Raw genomic sequence first — 24,935 nt, forward strand, 5'->3', positions numbered from 1 at the left:
ATCAGAGATCTGTGCATGTCGTGACACCTCAGACACGGTTTAGCAAATAGCCATAGATGGCATAATTTAGGAAACAAACATAAGATTTTGAGGCTTCGCTAATAGTATTTATTTATATTTTTTTTTTCCTTTGTTTGTTTTGGGTTTTGTATGTTGTAAAGTAATTTAGGTATGTTTGTGGTAGAAACTGTCATGTATATAACTCTGCTAGATGCTGATGTATACATGTATATCAACCTATATGAAAAATGAATACCATTCCATTTTAGTGGGTGGAGAAGTAGCCCTTAATTGGGTATTGCTTGGCAGTTTAAGAAGTACTAGTTTCAGTGGCAGACATCTCTTATAGTAACTGTAAAGGATATACCAACGTACAGTTATCCGTGGGAGTTTAGGCTATTCATCTCAGTTCTCAGTGTGAAATAATCAGGATACAAATTTAGGTTTCCAGTACTGATAGGCAAAGAGACTTCACTGATTCTTTCTGCTTTACCTCACTGTAATACAGTTGAGTAGTTGTGATGAAGAAAGGTGTTCGTTTCAGTCAAGATATCTCTGCAATAAGGAGTGAGGTAGCAGGTGTGAATGATCTCATACTGATTTAATGTTTGCTTTCAACTTCTGTTTATCCTCTTTTTGAATGAAATTATTAAATTAGCTTGCCAAATCTGACAAGTTACCAAAGCATGGATTCTTTATTCCAGTGTTTTGTGACAGTTGCTCTTACCAGAAGACAAAACCTTTCTTTGAGCCCTTATTTTGGAAATGCTGTCCTTTTTATTTGGAGTAATAACTCTGTAGTAATTCCATGATGCATACTCCCTGTTTCCCAAGGTAACAAGGCCAGGTTGGATGGGGCTTTGAGCAAACTGATCTAGTGGAAGGTGCTGGATGGGGCTTTGATCTGGTCTAGTGGAAGGTGTTCCTGCCCATGGCAGGGGGGTTGGAATTTGATGATCGTTAATGTCCCTTCCAACCCAAACCATTCTATGATACTATGATTTATATTCACTTGCTATTTTTTCAGTATATTTTGTGCCAGATTTTTACATGTCTGACATCTCATTTTTTTAGATCACTCGAATCTAAGGTAAAGAACACTGAGTTTCCTTTACCTTCAAATGGATGCTGCTCAGTAATTTAGCCATTGCCAAAGATAAAGTGTGAGCCTGAACAGTAAGTTTTAGCCTTCCACTCACCTAATTGGAATTTTTGCCTGAAATCTAATCATATCATAGTGATTAAGAACTGGTATTAAATTCTGTGTTTGTGAAGTGGCAGAGCTCTTCAGTGAAGGTGTAGAATTTATATTATTTTGATGCATGGGTTGTGAGAAAACTTGACAGCTTGGGTAGTTGTTACAGTTAGGTAACTAAGGCAGTTAGGTGTATTCTGCATGAAGATCCCTTTGGACACACTTTAGTATCTTTGGAGTGTCAGGAATCTTTCCAGTAACTTTAAGATTAAACACAGATTCTGCCTAAAATAAGTAAATCGGACGTCCCTGATGATTCAGTGATCTATTGAACATTCTGCGCTGATGATTCAGTGATTTGTTGAACATTCCTCCCTGCTAGATGATAGATAAAGCCTCATCCAGAATCTAGGCATTAGCCACCAAAATAGGAAAGGGGAGAGTAGACATAACTTGGCATTCTAGGTGTGATTGCTTTCTACCTATGTTGATGGAGAAATTCCTCAGTCATACATATCTTGGCATAGACTGACTGAGAATTTGGGCAAATAGCTTTTACTGGATTCTAGTGAGGAATTAAAAAACACCTCTCCCTTAAGTGAATATTCCTTGTCTCCAAGCATTTGTAAGAAGCAATGGGGAGACCTTATTGCTCTCTACAACTGCCTGAAAGGAAGTTGTGGGAAGCTGGGGATTGGCCTCTTCTCACAGGTAACTAGTGATATGACTAGAGGGAAAGGCCGCGAGTTGTGCCAGGGGAGGTTTAAGTTAGAAATTAGGAGACATTTCTTCTCAGAAAGAGTAGTCAGGCATTGGAATGGGTTGTCCAGGGAAGTGGTGGAGTCACCGTCCAAGGGGGTCTTCAAGGAAAGATTGGACGTGGTGCTTAAGGACATGGTTTAGTGGGTGACATTGGTGGTGGGGTGATGGTTGGACCAGCTGATCTTGGAGGTCTTTTCTAAGATTAACAGGTTAGAAGGAGGTCTTTCTAACCTTAGAAGGAGGTCTTTCTAACCTTAACAATTCTGTGATTCTGTGATTTTAAATCTATCTGTGGGCTTTTCATTTGTGCATTGTTAGAACTGCAAACTGTGCTGTGTAATTTAGTGGACACAGCAGCTGCAATGTGCTCCTGGTGCCACACTTCTGAGCCAGTTGGGCAAACTGCTTTGTGGCACCATGATATAAGTTGTCTTGGAAAATCTTTTAAGGATTTTTTGGTATAAGGAGGAAAATCCCATCTCTATTTTTAAAGCAAAGGGAAAAAATACCACCTTATTCCATAATGATTTATTTGAGGATAGGCTAGAGTAGGCAAGATTAATTTAGTGCATTCTCTTTGAAAATGTGTGGGTCTATCTGAGAAGAAGGAAATATATAAAAGACTCAAATTAGGTGGTGAGTGTGGGAGGTGGAGTTGTTTTTTCTTTGTTTCTTTTGAGAAGACTTGGACATTCCTTCACACCAAGCTCTTCACACCAAGGTGAAGGAGCTGAAAAGAGGAGTTTTTCCCCCTCCCTGTGTACATCTGTGCTAGAGAATGCAATGCTACCCTCTGAATTTGAGCTTGAGATCTCTACTGGTTTTCCAAAGTCAATCAGCCATATCTATAACAATAGCTAAGCTATTCATGTTACTGGATCGCAACATGAGTTGGAGTTTTGCCACACCATGCTATGTCATGTGCCTTAACCTGGTTATATCCACATTGTCATTTGGCTTGAATTTGTTCCCTAATCCTGAGCTCTTTTGCCTGCCTGTGTTTTCCAAAAGCAAGGAGCAAGGCACAGCGTGATATTGCAGAGGACAGTGGACAGACAAATGCTGTGCTGCTGTTGTATGGTGGCTTCTCTAGCTCAGCAAGCCCATGGCCACTGGGAGCCAGAGGAAGGTTACTGCACAGAGCTGGAACATCCCTTCCATGCCAGCATCATGGGGGGACTTTAGACTAATGATGGCAAGCCTCCTGCAGTGTGCAAACTATTCCTCAGTGGATAAGGTCTGGGCTAGCATTCTTAATTTGATGTTGACAAAACAAATAAACACTGTCAGTTTACCCAATACATTATATTTAGTCAAAGCCACCAAATCAAATTCTGCGAGAAGGAAGTCCAGCATCATCCTTCAACAAGCTGCTTTGAAAAGCCTTGATATGAAGTAATATAGCTTAAAGCAAGAGGCTCCTGACATGCCTCAGAGGCTTATCCACCTTCGACCCCCTCACTCCCCCCATAAATGGGGAAGCAGTGGTGTTTTTTAGTCCTTTAAGGAACACCTGAGGGCCATGAATGAAGAGCACTTCTGTGCATGTCTTTATGGCTGGCATAGCACTGAGATTAGTCAGCTGTGATTTTTCTCGGCATGGAAGAGCTCATTTGTCTTGAAGCATCCATTTTGTCAGGGATTGTGCATTTTCCAAAGCCACATAAAAATGAATTCCTTGATATAAACGTCTTCTAGTTTTCCTTATTTCAGCTAGGTGAGACTCACTTTAGGTGCTGAATGAGAAAGGAGAAAAAATACTAGCCCCTCAGCTCTTCCCTGGTTAACACGTGGATTATATGTGATCCCTGCCTTTCCATCCTTTCCATAAGGAATTCTGTTTTACTCTGCTGCTGGGTACAATACAAGAAATTCTGTGAGTATTTGAGTTAGGCTAGTATACTGCTCACTAATATCCAAAAAAAAAAAAAAAAAACAATGTAAAAGTCCTAAGATCTCTTTAGGAAAGTGCTGTGTGGGTGCCGGCATTATCCTGAATTTTGTCAGGAATGTGTTCCTATCTCCTCGGGAAATTCAGGGTTTCCTCCACAAACATTGTCTCCTTCATAGTTAATTTCTCCCAGCCTCTTCAAAAGCCTTTCAATCATCCTCTCAACATAAACAGCCTTTATTTCCATGTGTCTCTAGTAGTATTTACATGCAACCATTTCTCCCTAATCTTTATAAATTGCCTCCTATTTGCAAGTATCTTTTAAATAAATCCCAGACTTTTATCTGAAGTGCAGGAGTACTTTATATGTATTTTGTAACAGAAATCTGTAGGGACTGCGAAAGATTGTGAAGAAGATTGACCAACATTAATAAACCATGAAAAAAATATTTTCTTTTGGGTAGCAAGTAACTATTTTGAACCTCAGAGCTGTAATGCTGCAGCATTAAGGGTTTACAGGTATCATTAGGCAGTGGTGGAGACCACAGAGCATTGGTATTGGACAATCGGAGTATCCACAGTAAAGAAATATTTTATACAAATATTGCAGCAAAGAATTTAACTGATCCTCAGGAGCTTTTAAGGTATAGTGTCATGCAGTCATAACTGTAATATCCTGATGCCTTTGGAGCTGCACAAGACAAATGAAATTGGATTGTGAGACCTTGGGAGACATCATTCAAAAGATGCAGGATGACAAATGTAGGTATTTTCTTTAGCAACTTATTCCCCAGGCTAAGGTGAGCACTCAGCACACAATTGCAATAGAGATGTAATGAACCAGGAGTTCAGATAGAATTGCATTACTTACAAAGTAGATTGAGGCTTTTTTGCTGGCATCTATAAAAAGTTTACTCTTAGTTGTGCTAAGCACATTTTGCAGGAATTCAACATAACTCACTATCCTACTTCCTTATCACTTGGTGATCATTCATTCATTTTCTGTCTTCTTCAACAGGAGACATTATCAATCTATTCCAGGACTTAGAGATTTCTTTCTAAATTTATCTTGGTAAGAGCCTCTGACAAAGATAAAAATGCGTTTTTATTTGTTCCACAGGATACTATGGTGATGGTCTGAATGCTATCATTGTGTTTGCTGCGTGCTTCTTGCCAGACAGCAGCCGAACTGATTACAACTATGTCATGGAAAATCTTTTCCTGTGAGTGATATGTGAACAATGTGACAGAGTCTTCTCAAAATTGTGTAGTGAGAGATAACCTGTCTTTAATGAAGAGGTAACGTGGGTCATTAGAAGGGGAGCAATCTGAATGACAAGTAAAATAGCAGTTTTAGATAAACTGCTCAGTGGTGTTTTACTGTACTATTCCTTACCCACTCACCCTCCCAAATTAAGGTGTATTTGTCAGAAACAAATCTGACTGTAGTATCTCCCTGAAGGATAAAGAATACAGTGTCTTCAGCTTCTTGGACCCACAATCATCCCACTGTTTCACTAGCGATTTCCAGTCCTTACAGAGAACAATCAGCAGGGCCTGTGACCACCAGACTGGCTTTCACTCTTCATTTTTTATTATACAATGCCATGATACATCATTGTGTATGATATTTTTAATATATGCTGTGTCTGTGTTCAGGAGTCACAAGACCATTTTGTGACACTTGTTTGAAAAATACAGGATAAATGACAGTTGCTGACACAAACAGCTCAAAGTGTTTTTTTCTGACTCCAGCTGCTTCTGATTCAGTTATAAGTGGTGTCTCTTGGACAGGACACAGATTTGACCAAATCAACCCACATTTATCACAGTGAAATTACTGCTAGTAGCAACTACGTTTGGCAGCCAAAAACTGTGAAGGCAGCAACTCCCCCAAGTGCCACCAGCTAGTTCCACTTACAGCTGCTGAAAAATCAATCATTCCGGAGTTCTTTATGCTAATACCCAGTATGTCAGTTCAGCAGCCAGCAGAGGCCTGGCCTTCACCATCTGCAGCTTACAAGGCACAAAACCTTGCAGCAAGAGCACAGACCCACTCTCTGTAAAACTCCAGTCCTTGAAGATGCCCATGGTGACAGCCAAAGCCTTCAGCATTGTGTCTACATGTGAAAAATGAGATTGCTTTTGTTCCAGGTCAGACCAACTGCTGGCGTTTGGCTGGTAAAGCCTTTTAAGTCCCCCGTGTCATCTACAGTAACTGATTTATACAAAGCCCTGTGGTTTAGATGTTACTGCAGAGGTTTTAAGTTAATAGTTAGGGCACAAAGCTTAGAGTAACAGCGACTGACATTAAACAGTTGTTCTCTGACATCACCCGAAGCCCTTGTTCAGAGGTAGAGTTGGTGGTAAATGGACTTTGTTGAGAACGCATTTTCAAGCCTTAAGAGACTTTTCCACATCACTTGGGGATATTGTCAAAGTCCATTCTATATCTCAGTCTTTTTCTGGGGTGGTAGTTTAACAGGGAGTTCAGATTGGCTTCAGCTAATTTTAAAGCTGAGATTCTTGATTCTTTTTTAACACAACAAGAACCAGAAAACAAAAAGTCAGATCATCCCTTTCTTTTACCTGTAGGCCTATTAATTGCATTGAAGTAAGAGGGAGCTCGACAGTTTACAACATACCCAGTAACTGATATGATTAATTTTTTTTGGAATTTTACTATTTACTATATACAGGGGTCTGGAGAGACATGAAAATTATTAAATCTCTTCAGAGGTTTTTTTTTTTTTTCTGTAGCACGATTCTGATCTAGATCCACCTCTAGTTTGTGATTAACAGCTGCCTCTTAGATAATCAGTTGCTGCCTATTTTCTGTCCAGTTAAAATACCACTCTCTTTTGTGAGAACTAGATTTTCTACTCTTGTTTAAAGAAACTGCATTGTAAGGAATTTAAGGGTCAGATTAGATCATGAGTCATGCACATACACCTGTGAAAGGGGCCATTATGCTCCAGGATAGAGCTGCCTTTTGTAGGGAGAACTCTTAGGCATTCAGTTTTCTAAGGTGTGACTCAGTAATTTTTCACTGTAGTTTTTGGGCAGACATGCCTTGGGGCTGGAGGGCAGAGAGAACAATTTAAACATTCTGGTGATGAAGAGCTGCCAGGTAAGGCAGGGATTACTAAAACTGAGCAAAGCATCCATGTGTATAGTCCTGGCAAAGAATTTAAAGCTACCCTTTCATTTGACTGACTACCCAGCTTTTCTAGGTATGTTGAATTTGGCCCTGAGGGTGATAGTCTGTCTCAATGCAGAGCTGAGCAATTTAATGAGTGTTTGAAGCATTTTGATCACAAAATGAAGTAATGGCATGAAGTGTTCTGCCCCCTTAGAAGGCAGGTTGATAGTCAAGTTCTATTAGCTTTGAGATTCAAAAGATTTGTAGCTTGCAGTCACAGACTCAGCAGCAGTAATCTGAAGGTCACAATAATTGTAGGAAAGTATCTTACCCTGACCCTTATTATTTTTGCATTGAACAAACATAATGATTAATAATGAAGACACATTTCTCAACAGTTAGAATTGTGGTTTTCTAGTCATAGTTCTAGAGGTAGGTAGTATGGTGACCAGTTCTGAAAGTCTGCTTTTGGTTTAAAAGAAAACAAAACACTGTCTTGCCATAAATTGCTTGGTTGTCCTTGATACATTCCTAGTAGACTGATCTTTATTGTGTTTAAATCAATAATGTAAAATATATACTCACTTCTGTTCTTTTATCAGGTATGTAATCAGTACCTTAGAGCTGATGGTAGCAGAAGACTATATGATTGTATACTTGAATGGAGCAACACCAAGAAGGAGGATGCCCGGACTGGGCTGGATGAAAAAATGTTACCAGATGATTGATCGACGGTGAGTAGTATTTTCCTTTGTGATCCACAGCTATTATTTTAAACATTGTCCTTTTCTGTTGCTCCCCTGTATGACAGTGTTCACTGTACATGATTTTTGTGTATGTTTTGTATTTTCTTACTTTCTTAATAAACTGTTGATTTTTTTTCTTAGATTGAGGAAGAATTTGAAATCATTCATAATTGTCCATCCATCATGGTTTATCAGGACAATCCTGGCTGTGACACGACCTTTTATAAGGTATGTAGTGAATACTGGTTTAATGCTATGTCCCTAAGAATACAGAAGCACCCTAAATCAACAGAAATGGCTGTTAATCTCTCACTGATCTGTGCTGGGATGATTTTGACAGTTGAAGTTGACTTCCCTAAAGTGAGTGGGGAAAAAAAGTTGATTTGTGTGAGAATGCAGTTGTGTACCATATATATATGCAGAATTGGTAAATAAGTTCTTTAAAATTGTTTTGTTCTGAACCTATTTAAAGGCTTGTAGGAAGGGGGTCTGTGAATGGTGATAGTCACTTCATTGCAAAAAACAATGACTACAGAACAAGATTAAGCTACAGTTCTGGGTTTAAAAAAATTATTTGCTGCTCATTCAAGAGGACTGCCCTGAGCTATTTGAAGGTGTTGGAGGCCTGGTTCCAAAGAAAAGGTTTTCTGCCACCAAAAATACTTTGATTAGTAAAAAAACAAGTGTTAAATACAGAAGACCTCAAAAATTTTTGGAGAAGATGGACAAGTATACAGCTGGAACACTGAGATCAGGAGAGCACATGGACAGGCATGAGAAAGAGTTGCTTCAAATAAGAGGAGAGGCATCTTGTGTACAGAAGCCACACAGAGAATAACACATGACAGACAGCAGAGAAGTCTACCCTGAGAATACAGATGAGAACACTGAAAGTGTCTGTCACAAGATGCGCTGTCCTGACAGGGTAACCTTGGGGTGGAGAAGAAAATGGCTTCTCACACTGCTGCTTAAGTGCAACAGGTGAAGTATCATAACAGCGATTCTTCTTTCACATGTGGTGACTTCAATACCAAGTAGAAAGTGACGACTGAAAATACTAGAGTAACACAGGAACAGCACTTGGAATTATCAACAGTAATAACAGGGGATTCAATTAGATGCATTTGGTGTCTGAGATGTTTCAGTTGGCTTACTATTTGCTCCAGATAAGAGTAGGCAGTAAAATCAAATATGCCCCACCTGTTTGAATTCATGAGTCATTTATTTGGGATGGCCAGGAGCAACCACACATTTTGCATTTCCAAACTGGTGATAACATTCACTCTAAACAGTTTGACAAACAAAGTTAACAGTCCATAACTAGATACCAGATACAAATCTCCATTTCAGCCAAAAGGTAGATTGAGTCTCAGTCAGAAGTAGAAGAAAGTGAAGTGCAAATGGGAGCTGAAGAAAGGTGTGCAAGGCACAAGGCCAATGTGACTTGGTAAAATCACAGAGTGGTTAAGTTTTGAAGGGACCTCTGGAGGCCATCTGATCCAACCCCCTCTGCTCAAGTAGGACCACCTACAGCAGGTTACCCTGGACCATGTCCAGGCAGCTCTTGAAGATCTCCAAGGAGGGAGACTCCACTACCTTTCTGGGAAACCTGTGCCAGTGCTCCATCACCCTCACAGTGACGAAGTTTAGTCAGAACCTTTTGGGTTCCGGTTTGTGTCCATTGCCTCTTGTCCTATCATTGGGCACCAATAAAACAAGCCTGTCTCCGTCTTACTTGCATCCTCCCTGCAAGTATTTATAGACATCAAAGAGATCCTCCACTGAGCCTCCTCTTCTAAAGGATGAACAGTCCCAGTTCTCTCAGCCCCTCCTCATAAGAGAGGTTATTCAGACCCTTGATCATCCAGCACCTTGATCATTTGGTCACCATCTGTTGTACTCCTTCCAGTATGTCCATGTCTCTCTTGTACTGCTGGGGGCCAGAACTGGGCACGTTACTCCACATGAGGCCCCACCAATGCTGAGTAGAGGGGAAGGATCACCTCTCTTGATCTGCTAGTGATACTTTACCTAACAAAGCCAAGAACACCATTAGCCTTCTTAGAGGCAAGGGCACATTGCTGACTCATTTTCAAATTGGTTTCCACTCATCAACTTGGAAGATGAGTTGAGGATGTAAGAAAGCATTATTAAGCATTGGAACGGGCTGCCCAGGGAGGTGGTGGAGTCACCATCCCTGGAGGTCTTTAAAAAGACGTTTAGATGTAGAGCTTAGGGATATGGTTTAGTGGAGTACTTAGTGTTAGGTCGGAGGTTGGACTCGATGATCTTGAGGTCTCTTCCAACCTAGAGAAATCTGTGAATCTGTGAATCTGTAAAAGCTGAACCCCCCTCTTGAGGACAGAAGAGCACTGTGAGAAAGATGAGTAAAAAAACTGGAAGGCATAAAAGGAGACAGTTAATTCAGTAAAAATCACTATGTAAGGAGAAAGAAACTTGAATAGATTGAAGGCCAATGGCTATATCATAGTTTGCTAGCCCAGAGCTGTTCACTGAACCTCTGACGTGTACTGTGGGAATTTCAGAGTAAGAAATGAATTGCTCCCAAGGCAAGGAGAGAAGGTCCCAAAATAATAAGATAGCTAAGCCACTTAATTTTAATTCTGTTTCAACTGAGATGCAGGGCAAACCAGTAGGAATGAAGAAACCAAAAGACAGCAAAATGGCAAGGGACAGTCAAGTCACTGAGAGTTTCTTTTTTTTTTTTTCTTTGTTGTTTTTGGTTTTGATTTTATTTCAGTCTGTAGAAGCTTCTGATTGGCTTCCAGCTTGCCAAGTTACTATAGTTGGCAGTTCAGATGGTCCAGACTATGGTTACATTTTGGATAAAATGCTAAGAATTGTCTATCTGTTACTATGTCTTTCATTGGACAATTATGGGTGATTTGCTCATCTTAAAACATAACCATTGGCATGCTCCAGTGTGTGTGCCAAATGACAGTACAAAGAGAAATGAAAGTGGATGAGCTTAACTATTCACAGTACCTTCATGTATTCTTGTTTTAGCTGTCTCACTTTACCTTCATAAGAAGTTATGTATGGTAATGTGATGGGAAGTAACCTTTTGCTCAGAGCAATTTCAGATGCTTCACATTGTCTGGTCATAACCCCAAATCATCAGTGAATAAGAAAAATATATCCTGTTTTACATGGCCTAACACTTAAGAAAATTTATGCTCAATGTGTCACTGATGTTGAAAGACTATCTAAATGAAACCAGAGCTGGGTTTGGATGATTGCTTTATGAGTCAAATGAAAAGAAGAGATTTTACCTAAGCTAATACATATTAAATAATTCAGGTTAAATACGTGAATAGCTTTTTATTTTTAAAGTGTGCTTTCTCAACACCCTTAGCCTTTTTCTGAGTGATCATTTCTCAAACACAATAAATGATCACAATAAATGATCATAAAGCACAGCTGAACTAAACAAGGGAAGTATTTCCCTGTAATCAGTCACTGCAGTAAGAATAGGCATGCACATACCCAATCAGATCTGTACTCACTAAACGAATGTGGATGTTCAGCTGTATTATGTTTGAGAATCATAGCCAAATATAAATGCTAATTTGTCATGATCACATTAAGTGAATGTTTTCCATCTTGTTTTAAATGTATGTGTGCTGCAGAGGATTTGGTTCTTTTTGTAATTTTAATACATCTTCTAACTGTAGAACTGATCTCATTGCCTAGTATGTAGGCATTGCACTTTTATAATACTGTCATAAACACTGTCATCTGGCCTAGCAAAAAAATGTCTAGTCTTGATTTCAGTCTATCTAGAACTCAGGTATGCTTATGGTCAACCAAACTTAGGAGAAAAGTCAATTGACGTATGTTGTTTCTGTGTTTCAGCTCTAAGTTCAGCAGTAAAATACAGTACGTCAACACGTTGGCAGAGCTTCGTGAGATGATTCCAATGGAATACGTGCACATACCGGATAGTATTGTCAAGTAAGTGGTGTAGAGAAAGAATGTACTTGGTCTAACAGAAACTATTTTCACAAACTAATAACAATGTTTCAGCATCTATAAGAAAAATAGAAAACCTCTACCTGATTCTGTGACAAATGCTTACGGGTTGTTCTACAAAAAAAAAAAAAAAAAAAAAAAAAAAAAAAAAAAAAAACACTGTTAAACTCTGAAGAAGGAAAATACTGTGTTGCTGAAACACAAAGCACGATAAATATGCAATCATAGGGGAACCAAAGTTTATAGGAAGAGGAAAGTTTTGTATTGGACCAAATAATACTGTTGGTAAAATGAAGACAAGATTTCAGGCTCATAGTCCTTTCATCACATCTATGCCTGTGTAATCTGTATTGGAACAGACTGTTTATTCACTAATTGTAACTCAGAAAGAAAATAGGAAAGTTTGACCCTTCTACAGTTAGTTATCAACTTACGCTATGTCTTTGCGTAACTTTTTCCAATGTTTAAGTAAAAGTGTTAAGTTTTAGCAATACAGAGCTTTGAACTGAATAATTCAAAGATAGTCTTGTTCAAGAGAAAGACACTGAAAACCCAGATTCGCCATTCATTTTCATGTTGATTTCTCATGGTTTAAATATAGCCACTGAAAAACAATGGCTCAGTTCTGGCCTCTTATGTTTAAAGGTTTTCTAAATGCAAGTGTTTCTGAAGGAAGGATACCTCTTAGAAATTCTAAGTTAATTTCAATTGCTCACCTGAGCTGGCTTTTTTTTTTTTTTTAGATGTCAAAACAAACTGAAGTGGTATACCAAGATTGAAAACCTTTGAAATCTGTTATGGTTTTCGTGTTAGTCATTATCACAAAGATTTGCTGTTGGGGAATGTATTGCTTTTCTTCTTTTTATTAAATATACTAGGTTTTGAACAGGCAAGCATTCTGTTTTGGTGAGTAAATAGACAAGTATGATTGTCTTTTCATTATGGTTTATTAGTGACTAAGTATGAAGAACACTTATTCTGGAGCTGTCACAGATCTCTTCAGCCCAGGCAGGAATTTTCACACCTGCCTCACAGAGGTGAAATCAGCATAATGGGCTCTTCATCAGGCTGGTGATTGCTCTGATTCTTGATGTGTCAAACCAGGGAGCAAGTGTGAAGCTCAGGTCTGCATGGCACTTGTAAAAATAGTAAATCATAGTCATGAAATCAGGAGTGAGAGGGACTTTCACTCAAATTTGTTTGGTTTTGTGACTGCCTTAGAAGTGGAGTAAGTAAGTAAAAGTACAAGGAAAGTAGAACACAGAGGTCATTGGTCACCTGATAAGAGATGACCAGGATGTTTTAATATCCCTACAGTTCCTTCAGCCTCTCTCCCTCCTTCCCTCCCTCTCTCTTTTGATTTCCGTAAACATTTTAGTTCTAATTGTCCCCTTAATACAGACCTTAACCTAATACTCCAATGTGTTTCTCTATTTGGATTCCTTGCTGTGTTTTACTGTTACACTGTCTATAGCAGTGCACGCATCCTGTGTTACACACGTATTTTCTTCCCTATAGACTGAGAAGTCCATTCACCTCAGAGACCAAAGGTGAAATAATCGCAGCGCTAGGTCTGTGGAGACTAGGATTTAGAGCTTAAGAAATTTTAGGGAACTGCCTGTGTTTTGTCATCAGCAGCCAGATGAGTGATCATGACTTTGCTGAAGAAAAAAATCAAAATGTGACAAATGTGCCCATTGGTGGCAAGCTTTATCAAAATGTCATGATATGATATGAAGTGGGTGTGGATTGAAGGCACTGTGAGTGGTTATTCCCATGCCAAAGGGAGAACAGCAGAGATGTGTTCAGGTGTTAGCTTCCCTTCTGCTTCAGGTTGAGGAGGATTACTGTAAAAAAATAATACAAAATGCACCGTTCAGCAGTCTAATTACTCCACCAGCAAGAACAGACATACCACTGTGGATATGAGGAACCCCACCTGTAGCAAGTATGTGGGTTTATGCCAGGATTTGGGTTGTGTGGTCGTTTGTTAGTTTTTTACTGACGTGAGATACAATGTGCCTGGTGTATCTTATGAACTTGAATGTCTTTTCTCTTCCTTCACCCACTCTTATCTTGTAAGGTATGATGAAGAGAAGTGTCTTAAGAGAAAAATGAGGTAAAACTTGCTTTCTAGCCCATGCTACTGCTCATAGCAGATTGAATCTGTGCGACAGCCTTTCACCCACAGGTGACCTCAATAGCTGAATGAGAGAGGCCTTCCAATGTTGTGGAATCCTTCTTTCCCCTTCAAGCTGTTGAGATCAGCCTCCTTTGCAAACAAAACCTACTCAACTGTAAATGTCCTTGATTTGGCCCAGGCTGCAGCTACTTTGATTCTATCTGACAGAGCAATTGAATGCTTTCAGCTCTGTCCACTGGGCATGCCTCAGATCCATGCTGCTTTTATGTTTCTGCCTCCAAATAATTTTTAAAAAGAGTTGCAAATTAAGGTTGGGTTGAGAATAGAAATAAATAATATCACACTAAACTGAAGAGCCTTAGGGTTTGTACCTAATACTGGGTGCCTATTTTAGAAGCATGTGTTCTATTTGTTCTTTGCTTTGCTATTGCTCTGCTTCTCTCTTATGCTCTGCTTGCTTCTTTGTTTCTTTATACCAATAACTTTTACTCATGCAGACTGGATGAAGAGCTGAGGGAAGCTTCAGAAACAGCTAAGTAAGATAGCTTTCAGCTGGATGCTGGCATTATATTTACTTGGTTCACAGGGATGGATTGAATGCAGTACGTGTTTGGTACAACAATCAGTTCATAGTTTCAATTATCATGTAAGTTTCCACATCTGTGAATTGACTTCCCCTTTCACTGTAAGCAGCCTGCTTTTATACAGCTGGGTCACAGAAAGGAGTAAGCACACTCTTACACTACAAAAAAAAACTTTTTGCTATTTTTTGGCAATATTTCTACAGTCATAGGGAGGACTGAAGTCACTTTGTTACTCCATTACAGTGGCTTATTAAGCATTTTTCTACTTCATCTGCTGTGTCAGATGGTTCAGATAATTCTTAGGAGGTAGGTCTTTTTGAAAATGATTTTTTTTTTACAATTTATGAAGTTAACAATGGTTATTATATCACATTCTCTGTTAAGGCAAATAGGTAACTTCTTTCTTTCGACTGTTGGTTCAAAGGGCTAGTAGATTAATACTTGATAATATTGTATCACCTGTGGTAACTTAATAAATCACTGTCAGATGATGATCAGGTACTTTAAACTCGCAACTGTACTTTGGCTTTAAGATGCTAAGGCCGTATGGTGTAAAGTACCATAAAAATCTTTAACTGGAAGGACACAGTCCTTGATTCACTAAGCTAAGCTTAGAAATCATTTATGCTTTGCACTTTTTCCATGCATGCTTGTATACAGGATTCCATAGAAGGGAATCAAGTATGACATTTTCCCTGCAATTTTTGTAACCAGAGATATTTTTTTTTTAAGTCTATTTTCTGCCTCCTCCCTTTAACTCTCCTTTAACTTATAAATTTCAGAATTTTCATCTTACAGCTTCTTCTTTGTTGTGTTTTTTCTCCTTTTGTGTAGTACACATTTTCCACAAGTTCTCCTGAGATTAGCTTTTAAAATGAACAAAGGGAAATACCCAAAATACTTGCCAATGCTTTTTGATTCTAGCAATTAAAATGCCTCAGAAGCAATAAATTCACATAAGTAGTTATCTGATACCACCTGGATATTTTGTTAAACAAAAGAGTAAAGACCCACCCAACCCTGAAATGCAATTTCTATCTATTCTATTCAAACATTTTCAAATACATTGGATTATACTGCAACGAAAACTGTGGAAAAAAAATTTGCTTTCTTGTTAAGCCTTCCATTTAAAACAGTGCAGGCTGCAGCATAACAAGTGAAAGGGGAACTAAGCATTCATGTGAGGTATCATTAATTACTGTTATTGTTGGATGTATGAAGTCACTGTAGTGTGTTTTGCTTCCCCAACCTAAAGAAATATCTTAAAAAATTATTATACAAACTAATTGGTGTTGTAGGCGCTAAGCTCACTAGATTCCTGTCAATAGCATTTGTGTGTTTGTGCAATCAAAGGTACTCACTACAGTTAGTTACTACATCCCCCAAATAAGATTTCATATTTAAAAATAAAGAGAAAGAAACACAGAAGAAATGTTTACTGCTTCCTCTTTCTTCCTTGTGCCCAGAACTAGCTGCCTCTCAAATGATCCAGAAATCACTTCAGTGGAACAGGAGTAAGAATTTGTGCCTAATACTGTCATTTTCTTTCAACATTATTTTACAGCCATATTACTAGGAACAGAGATTGGGTAGACTCCATAAAGCTTTCTGGAGAACTAATGCATGCATAACATGCTCTTATGTTTATTTTCAGGAACTTGGTTCAATATATGCGAGCAGAAAAAACACTGCAGTTGAGATTGTTTCTATTTGCATTGCAGATGTGTGAAGTGTTCTTGACAATTTTCAGATGTAGATGCAGTTCTTAGCCTGAGGATCTTCAGGTTATGTGAAAGACAGAAAGAAAAGTTATGTGAAAGACAGAAATCGTGCAACATGATCAGAGGGAAGATAATCACACGGATTTTTCTTGAAGGGTGATAATCTTGCCCTTCTCACTAAGAGGTTTAAACAGTCTTCTTTTTGACTTCAACTTCTGGGTTGTGCTTTTGATGCCTTTCTTCTCTTTGCTTTTTGTGCTTCTCAGCTTTTTTCCATAGTTATTTGCCTAAATAAATTCCAATTTCTTAATTTCTTTCACTTTCAAAGCCAGACTGGTTCCCTTGGAAATGGGAACGCGACTCCTCTGGCATACTGCTCCTCCGTCGTGCCGTAACTGAAGCATGCAACCTGCTCTGTTCTCACTGCACATCAGTGAGGGTGTTTGTAGCCATAGCATGTCACGCGAGCGCAAACCGTGTGTTTGCTAGAACAGTATGTCACGTGGACTAGCCATTGCAGCAGTCTGTGTACTGCTGCCCAGCATGTACCAAGGAGGAGTGACTGGGGACTTTGCTGTCCCTGCCCTCCTGACTGGTACATAGAAACACACAGGTGTCTCACGTGGAAATACTGTTCAGGAAATAGCATTCACCTAACTCTTCAGTAAAAGATCCCATCACTTGAAGTAAGCAAGCAAATAACTAGAAGTACATACAGCAAACAGATGCATAAATAAAATGGAACTTTTTTGCCACTTTTTTTTTTTTCAAATAAAGTTGTACTTTAATAAACTACCACAGTGTTACACCTGGTTAGAATTAAAAATTAAACTCTTGATTCCTCAGCTGTTGACATAAAATCTCTAAGTATCTTTTTTTTTTTCTCCTCTCAGACAGTTTATTCTGTAATGAGTCAATATGAGAACTGTTTTTTTAAAGTATGAGAAGAAAAAATAAATAACCTGTTAAAGACTATTTATGATGTAAACCTTTTGGTGGCTTGAATAAACTTTCTGTTTTTCACAAAAAGACACTGAGCAGCTTATAAAAACCAATATGAGAAGAGAATTTTTATTTAGCTTAAACAAGTATAGCTGTGACTGAATTAATGTTAATTCCTGACACTTATCTTCTCTGCATAAATATGTATCTTTCTTCAGAAGTGTCAATAATTTTCCTGTGGTCGTATCACACCCTTCTGGTATAATTTCTTCTGGATTTCCTGTGTAAATGTCTCCACAATGATCATGGCAGTTTTACACAGCCTTTTTTTCTGTATGGTTTCTGCTGAAACCTCTCTGGAGTCTGCCCACCTCTTAGTTTGCTTCTGCTGTTTTTTTCATATCTATCGTCATGCTCTTTTGTATACTGTTTTCTTTAACATCTTCCACTACATCATGACTTTTAAAAAGATTTCACTATGAAATAATCCACTGAGAAGAATTCTGTGTGTTCTGTAACTGATAGTGACTTTCAGAGGTCATAAATATTCAGGGTGTTTTTTAGTTACGTGTTCTAAGAGGGAAATTGTGTTTTGATGTAATGTTTGTGATGACAACTTCTTATTCTAAAGAATACTTTCAAAGAACTTGACAACATGTTGTTTGCACTAAATGCCAAAACCATACGCATAGAAATATTCTTAGAGGCACCCATGTCTTACCCTACTGTGGTGTCATCCCGCCAGTAGATCTTTCCATGTCTGGTCTCCAATTCTACTCAGATTGAAATTGCTGTGGATGTAGTTATAGGTTTCAAGCGAGCAGTAACAGTCTGTATTTTCTACATAAGGGAGATAGATCTGTGTAAATTATTTGACACTGATGCATTTAAGTAAATGAGATGCTCAACACTTTGCGGGAGGCCAGGATTGTGGAAATGACTAGCCATGTGTAGCATCCCACTAACTTCCTTTCTTTTGTATTTTTTGTTTCTTTTTTAATATGTAGCATTGATATGACCCTGAAATAACAAGCATCACTGCCAGTCATTTGAAGAAGAGAGTATCCTTGGATTTTCATCACCCAGACACCTGTGACCATGGTGTGCAATTTGGCAATTTAGTTCATTTTGTTTGTGGTATGACTTTTTTGGTGCCATTTAGCAATCTAAGAAGACCAAATGGGCCAATCCTGTTGCCATGGAAACAGCAAAAATTTGGACCTATCTATTTGTTGTTTTCAGAAATAGAGTTTTCATTAGGAACACTATATCATCTAGCATTGGTTTCGGTAAATGTGTGAAATTTCTGTTTAAAATTATAATATTTTACCAACAGTATGCCTCATGAATGAGTCAATGAGGATGTAGATTTTTGTTTTGGTTTTGTCTTCAGCATATTAACATTATGCATAACTGAATTGTTATTATTACAATAAATGTTAGCTTAGTTCTTTCACAGAGCAGCAGCAACCTTATTGTTCAAAAATAATTCTAGAAACAATGCAGGACTTTCCTGAATGTGTTTGTTTCTGCTGTATGAAAAGTCTTCCCATCTTCATTTAACCCTAATAACTTTTTATTTTCTCACAGAAAGGCCTGATACTCTAAAAAATAATAATTAGTTATTAAATATACTTCATAGAGGAAAAATGACTAACAGAAATTAATTTTAATCACTTACTTTTGTCTTTATTTTAAGCATAGCTTTTAGAGAGGTAGCAAATCCTGTAAATGTTTGTCATATGTTCTAAAGGCTTTGAATTAAATTATTTTATTAGTATTGTTTTTTAAATCTGTTTTCCCAGTACTTCTTTTTTAAGTTATGACTCTTTGAGTGGCATCCTAACTGAAATCACAAAGGCTAATGCTATGAATACCAAAAAAGAAAAAAAAAAAAAGCACTTAGTATTTTCTGCTAACAACTAACGACTGAAAGGTAAATATATAAATTTAAAGTTGGGAATCACAATCATTTGTTAGGAATATATGTCAAAGTACTATTTGAAGTATGCCTAATATCAAAAATAAGTATTACAATGCAGTTTGTTGTCTGTATCATAAAACATATCAGTATAAACATGAAAAGAAAAAAAAAAAGCAAGTATTTGTTGTTTGCTGCTGTCCTGCATACTGCAATGAAAGACGCTGTAGTAAGTCCTGATACTCAAATGGAAAATAACTCTCAGACCATTCTTTTGCAAGACAGTGCAAATTATTACTTGAGTGAATTCTGCTTGTCTGCTTTAAGAAGTTAAGAGTATGACTAATGCTTTCTCTTCCCCCAATGAGCATATGTGTGCACTTGCCAAACCTGCTGACTCGTCTACCTTGTGGGGTGTCCTAATGGAAGCAACAAAATTATGCACTCTCTGAAATATTATTCCCATCTTCAAGAGATTTTCATGTGCCCTAGAATTGCATCTGTGGATTCTCTACTTGTCTGTGAATTAACAATCCGTAACAATCCTTAGAAGTTACAATTTTCATTTTATGTATACACTAACTCCAGTCCCACTTCCAGTCCAGAATTATTAATTAAACAGAAGACAAGCAAAGTTTGCTTAGGGAATGAAATTTAAGCAAAAGTCAGGACAGCACAAGCCTCGATTTTTCAGTAGGATCTAAACTGAGAGTGAAAATTGTATTTTGTCCTTCATTTAAAAGGTTGATAATTCTGTTCTGTGGTTTGCACATTTCCATTTGTGTCAATTTGTATCTTATATTTGCAAGAGGTAGTCTGTAGGCAAGGGAGCAAGCGTCCATCACTGTGTGCGGTTGCTCAGCTACTGTAATGAAGATTGACAAAATTATCAGAAAGGCAAGAGGTTGCCAAATGCTTATGTATCTGCCAGTAACAAAACTGAAATATCTGCACATCTACAATCCTTCTCTCTACTGTCAGCTGTTGGATTGTGTCTGTCATTCTAGGTAGCCTGTTTTATCACATCTTTCTGTCAGTTCCTCTTAACTTTCACATTAGAGGGAGGGCCTAATCCTGCTGACCATTGTTGCTGCTCTATAACCTGACCTTGTCATCATTAGGATCTGATAGTTTGCACAGTTCTCAGATATTTGAATCTTGGCTTGTGTCTGCCTTATAAAAGTGCTGTCACTTAGAATATTGGGGATATTGCTTTATGTACAAATTAATATTTGTATTAACTTCCAGTTGCTAATTAAGCTAGATCTAGATCAGAAGAGCATTTTATAGCATGAAACCACATCTGTAAACTTGTAGTTCAAGCCACTAGAATGGGCAAGTTGACTAGTGTTAGGCTGTATGTGAGAGGAGTGTTTGCTAAAAGAGAAGTTCACCACAAAGCAGAAGTTCAGCACAAATTTTCATGTCTTTGAGACATAAATGGGTTGGAAGACATTACATACCACTTACCATTGGATGGCAGCCCGGAGATGAATTTCATTCTAAAGGCTTTGTGTGGAATCGCTGAACAGCAGAGCTACATAAGAATTAATTTGATTAACGTTGATAGACTAATAATGGCAGCCTGAGAAGGTAGGAGTTTGTTTAAGCCAGATGTCACATCACCAGTGTGATGGTGCAAAAATGATTGCAAGAACAAGGTGTGGTTGTCTTTGCTTATTAATATATTTTAAAAAGTTTTTTAATGTTATGATATGGCAGTTATATATCATACTAACAATAATGTATCAATATTAATTAATTAGTAGTTTGTTGAAAAAGGAATATAGTACATGTAATCACAAAGTTATAATCTTTTATATACAAATTTTTTCTACCATGTATGAGAGTGCTCAGATCAAATAAAAATTAATAGTTGCAAAATTTTTTTTTGTTTGTTAAAAGACCTATGCTGACTTAAATTATAGATTAAGCAATACAAGGATATCTGATATCATTGTATGCATACATATATATGAATCAGAAATAAAGAACTTCAATCCACCACTGGAAGTATTTTTATTTCCAAGTTTTTTCTTTATTCCCTGGGTGCATGGAAACCCTTGACAGTTTCGATTCACAGTACTTTGCATAGTTATACTATATACACATACAAACATATTCTTTTTCTTTTCATTCACTCTTCTCTACTTGTTCTTTAAAAATCTGAAATTGAGGCAATTCTGTTTCACCTGATGTTACTCTCCACCTTCATGTATATCAGTCCTTCCTTTGCTGATACTAGGAGTATTGTTCCTGAAAGAAACTTCAGGTTGCTGTCTCATTTGTGATTGTACTGTTACCTAAAAATCAAATGCATGGATAGTCTCATTCCACTGTATATGCTAGGCAGAAACCAAAAGCTCTGGGGCAGAAAGGCATTCACTGTGAAACCACCATGAGCAGCTTAACATACTTTTTGACTTTACATTGAAGGAAAGAGTCAATCAGAGATGATGGATGTTCAGTCCTCTCATCTACCTGTCCCATTCCTCTCCCAGTCTACCTAAGTCTTAAACTGGCCAGTTTGCACTGCCATTACTTTAAAGCCTGGGTGACTTTTGGATGGCTGGCCCAGAGCACTGGCCACTGAGACATCACATAAGAGCTAAAACAGGATAACCATGGCTTCTTAATTCACCTGCAAGCAACTTTATAAATGCTCCTAGACCTTTTCAGTGCAAGTCTTTGACAGGTTTGAAGATTTATCAAATTTGAGGGTTGATAATTTAGGGCTGAAACTGGATCTCAGAAACAGGCTTCATTACAGCTATCTCATATATAAGAAGTTCCATCTGGCTAATGCTGTTAAAGACAATAAAAATGTTTTTACAAATACATTAACAAGAAAAGGAGGTCTAAGGAGAATCTTCATCCTTCATGGGATGTGGGGGGAAAAGTAGTGCCAAGAGATGAGGAAAAGGCTGAGGTACTTAATGACTTCTTTGTCTCAGTCTTCAGCAGAAAGACCAGTTGTTCTCTGGGTACCCAGTCCCCTGAGCTGGTAGATAGGGATGGGGAGCAAAATGAAGCCCTCATAATCCGCAAGGAAATGGTTAGCAACCTGCCAAACCACTTAGACATACGCAAGTCTATGGAGACAGATGGGATCCATCCAAGGGTACTGAGGGAGCTGGCAGAAGTGCTCAACAAGCTGCTTTCCCTCATTTATCAGCAGTCCTGTCAACTGTCGGCTATCAAATGCGATGCCCATTTACAAGAAGGACTGAAAGGAGGATCCAGGAAACTACAGGCCTGTCAGTCTGACTTTGGTGCCAGGGGAGCTTACAAAGCAGATTATCCTGAGTGCCACCATGCAGCATCTACAGGGCAACCAGGTGATCAGGCCCAGTCAGCATGGGTTTATGATTGGCAAGTCCTGCTTGACAAAACTCATCTCCTATGACAAGGTGACACACTCAGTGGATGAGGGAAAGGCTGTGGATATGGTTTACCTAGACTTCAGTTAGGCTTTGACAGTGTTTCCCACAGCATTCTCCTGGAGAAGCTGGCTGCTCAAGGCTTCACTGGGCTAAAAGCTGGCTGGGTGGCTGGGCCCAAAAAGTTGTGGTGAATGGAGTTAAATCCAGCTGGAGGCCCAGTCACTAGTGGAGTCCTCCAGGGCTCAGTACTGGGGCCACTTCTCTTCAATATTGTTATCGATGATCTGGATGAGGGGATCAAGTGCACCCTCAGTAAGTTTGCAGACAACACCAAGTTGGGCGTGAGTGTTGATCTGCTCGAGGGTAGGAGGGCTGTACGGAGGGATCTGGATAGGCTGGGGTGATGGGCCAAGGCCAACTGTATGAGGTTCAGCAAGGCCGAGTGCGAGGTCCTGCACTTGGGGCACAACAACCCCATGCAAGCCTATAGGCTGGGGGAAGAGTGTCTGGAAAGCTGCCTGACAGAAAGGAATGTGTGAGTATTGGTCGATAGCTGGCTGAACATGAGCCAGCAGTGTGCTCAGGTGGCCAAGAAGGCCAACAGCATCCTGGCTTGTATCAGAAATAGTGCGGCCAGCAGGACTAGGAAAGTGATTGTCCCCCTGTACTCGGCTCTGGTGAGGCTGCACCTCAAACACTGTGTTCAGTTTTGGGCCCCTTGCTACAAGAAGGACGTCGAGGTGCTCGAGAGAGTCCAGAGAAGGGCGACGAGGCTGGTGAGGGGTCTGGAGAACAAGTCTTAAGAGAAGCAGCTGAGGGAGCTGGAGTTGTTTAGCCTGGAGAAAAGAAGGCTCAAGGGAGACCTTTTCATGTTCTACAATTACCTTACAGGAAGCTATAGCAAGGTGGGGATTGGTCTCTTCTCCCAAGCAACAAATGATGAGGGGAAGGAAATGGCCCTAAGTTGCACCAGGGGGTGATTAGGTTGGGTATTAGGAAGAATTTCTTCACTGAAAGGGCTGTGAGGCATTGGAACAGGCAGCCCAGGGAAGTGGTTGAGTCACCATCCCTGGAGGTCTTCAAAACCCATGTTGATGTGGTGCTTAGTGACATGGTTCAGTGGTGGGCTTGGCAGTGCTGGGTTAAAGGCTGGACCAGATGATCTTAGAGGTCTTTTCCAACCTAAATGATTCTACAATTCTGTGCTGCAAGACCTCAAGAATCTCAGCTTGTGTTTTGGTTTTCATGGTCTCTCTCCAAGTCCTTCCAATACAATTTAATTACAGTTTAAATATCTTGTTATGAGTTAACCTCTGGTGTGTGGTAATGTGGGATCTGTTTATACCCTAAACCTCACAGACTGCAATGTCAAAATCTTACTCTTGCTGTAAGTGTAGCTATGACAAGTGTAACTGCTTCCCAGCATAGCTGGGAAAGCTCTAGGTCATCATAATCCCATCAATCAATGTTGTCAGAGTTCAGTTTTTTTTCTCTACCTTACCTTTGCCTCACCACCTGGCAATCATATCTTCCAGTAATTTAGTTTATGTTATCAGAGTGCTAATTAATGGCTTTCAGCCCTGGGAACACTGGTGCAATAGGCACAACTATTTACATATACAAGGTAAGTAGTAACATAGAAACCTTATTCTCAAAAAACATGCTGGTAATAAACTGTCGATATCTTCCTGTTCTCAAGTTGTCTCTAAGTAGTCCATGTTTTGAACACTTAGAGCATTTTAAAATTTTTCTCAAGAAAAAAAAAAAAAAGTAAAAAGGTGTAGAAGTACTTAAACTGTATGTTCTGCTCACTTGCTTTTTCTTCAGTAGTGAGGGAAAAAAAGATTTTATATTTTCAGGTTTTCGGTGGAGGTTTCTCATGAAATAAATTTTTGGCACAATTCAGTGGTGTAAAATGTATCAAGGTATAGCAGATGAAATGGAAATACATTTCTATGCAGTAAATTAACTTTGTCACTCTTTTCCTGACTGTTCATTTTCTGCCTCCCTGCTTCTCAGAGATGTATTATCCTCTTAGCTCATGTCTTCAGAGCTAAACCAGAAAGTGATGACATGGATTGTTTTCTATACGGGAGAACTAGTTTAACAAGTTCGTTAAGCTATGGATGAGGGGAGAGCAGTGGCTGTTATCTACCTGTGTTCCAGGGGAGTGGCTGATTAGAATGTGTCCAAAGGCGGGCAGCAAGGATGGTGAAGGACTTAGAGGGCAAGACGTATGAGGAGCAGCTGAGGTGCCTTGGTTTGCTCAGCCCAGAGCAGAGCAGGCTGAGGGGAGGCCTCATGGCGGCCTGCAGCTCCCTCACGAGGGGAGCGGAGGGGCAGGCGCTGAGCTCTGCTCTCTGGGGACAGCGACAGGACCCGAGGGGACGGCATGGAGCTGGGACAGGGGAGGGTCAGGCTGGGTGTTAGGGAAAGGGTCTGCACCCAGAGGGGGGTCGGGCACTGAGACAGGCTCCCCAGGGCAGCGTTAACGGCACCAAGCCTGCTGGAT

At 39.1% G+C, this 24,935-nt stretch overlaps 1 protein-coding gene across 8 annotated transcripts in view; it reads left to right on the plus strand.

The window, feature by feature from the left end:
* PRUNE2 (prune homolog 2 with BCH domain) overlaps positions 1 to 21,045 on the plus strand; it is a 140,756-nt gene extending 119,711 nt beyond the window's left edge. For 3 of the 8 annotated variants that reach the window (XM_083816553.1, XM_083816555.1, XM_083816556.1), the window contains 8 exons: positions 4,969 to 5,071; positions 7,593 to 7,724; positions 7,878 to 7,964; positions 11,613 to 11,711; positions 13,813 to 13,848; positions 14,370 to 14,408; positions 15,923 to 15,970; positions 18,127 to 21,045. In XM_083816553.1, the coding sequence (XP_083672679.1) occupies positions 4,969 to 5,071; positions 7,593 to 7,724; positions 7,878 to 7,964; positions 11,613 to 11,711; positions 13,813 to 13,848; positions 14,370 to 14,408; positions 15,923 to 15,970; positions 18,127 to 18,148 (566 nt within the window). In that variant the 3' untranslated portion in view covers positions 18,149 to 21,045. The remainder of the gene's footprint in view (positions 1 to 4,968; positions 5,072 to 7,592; positions 7,725 to 7,877; positions 7,965 to 11,612; positions 11,712 to 13,812; positions 13,849 to 14,369; positions 14,409 to 15,922; positions 15,971 to 18,126) is intronic. The other 5 variants (XM_083816557.1, XM_083816558.1, XM_083816554.1 and 2 more) reach the window with 4 other exon arrangements.
* The last annotated feature ends 3,890 nt before the right edge of the window (positions 21,046 to 24,935 follow it).

This window comes from Anser anser (assembly GCF_964211835.1).
Source record: "Anser anser genome assembly, chromosome: Z".
NCBI lineage: Eukaryota > Metazoa > Chordata > Aves > Anseriformes > Anatidae > Anser > Anser anser.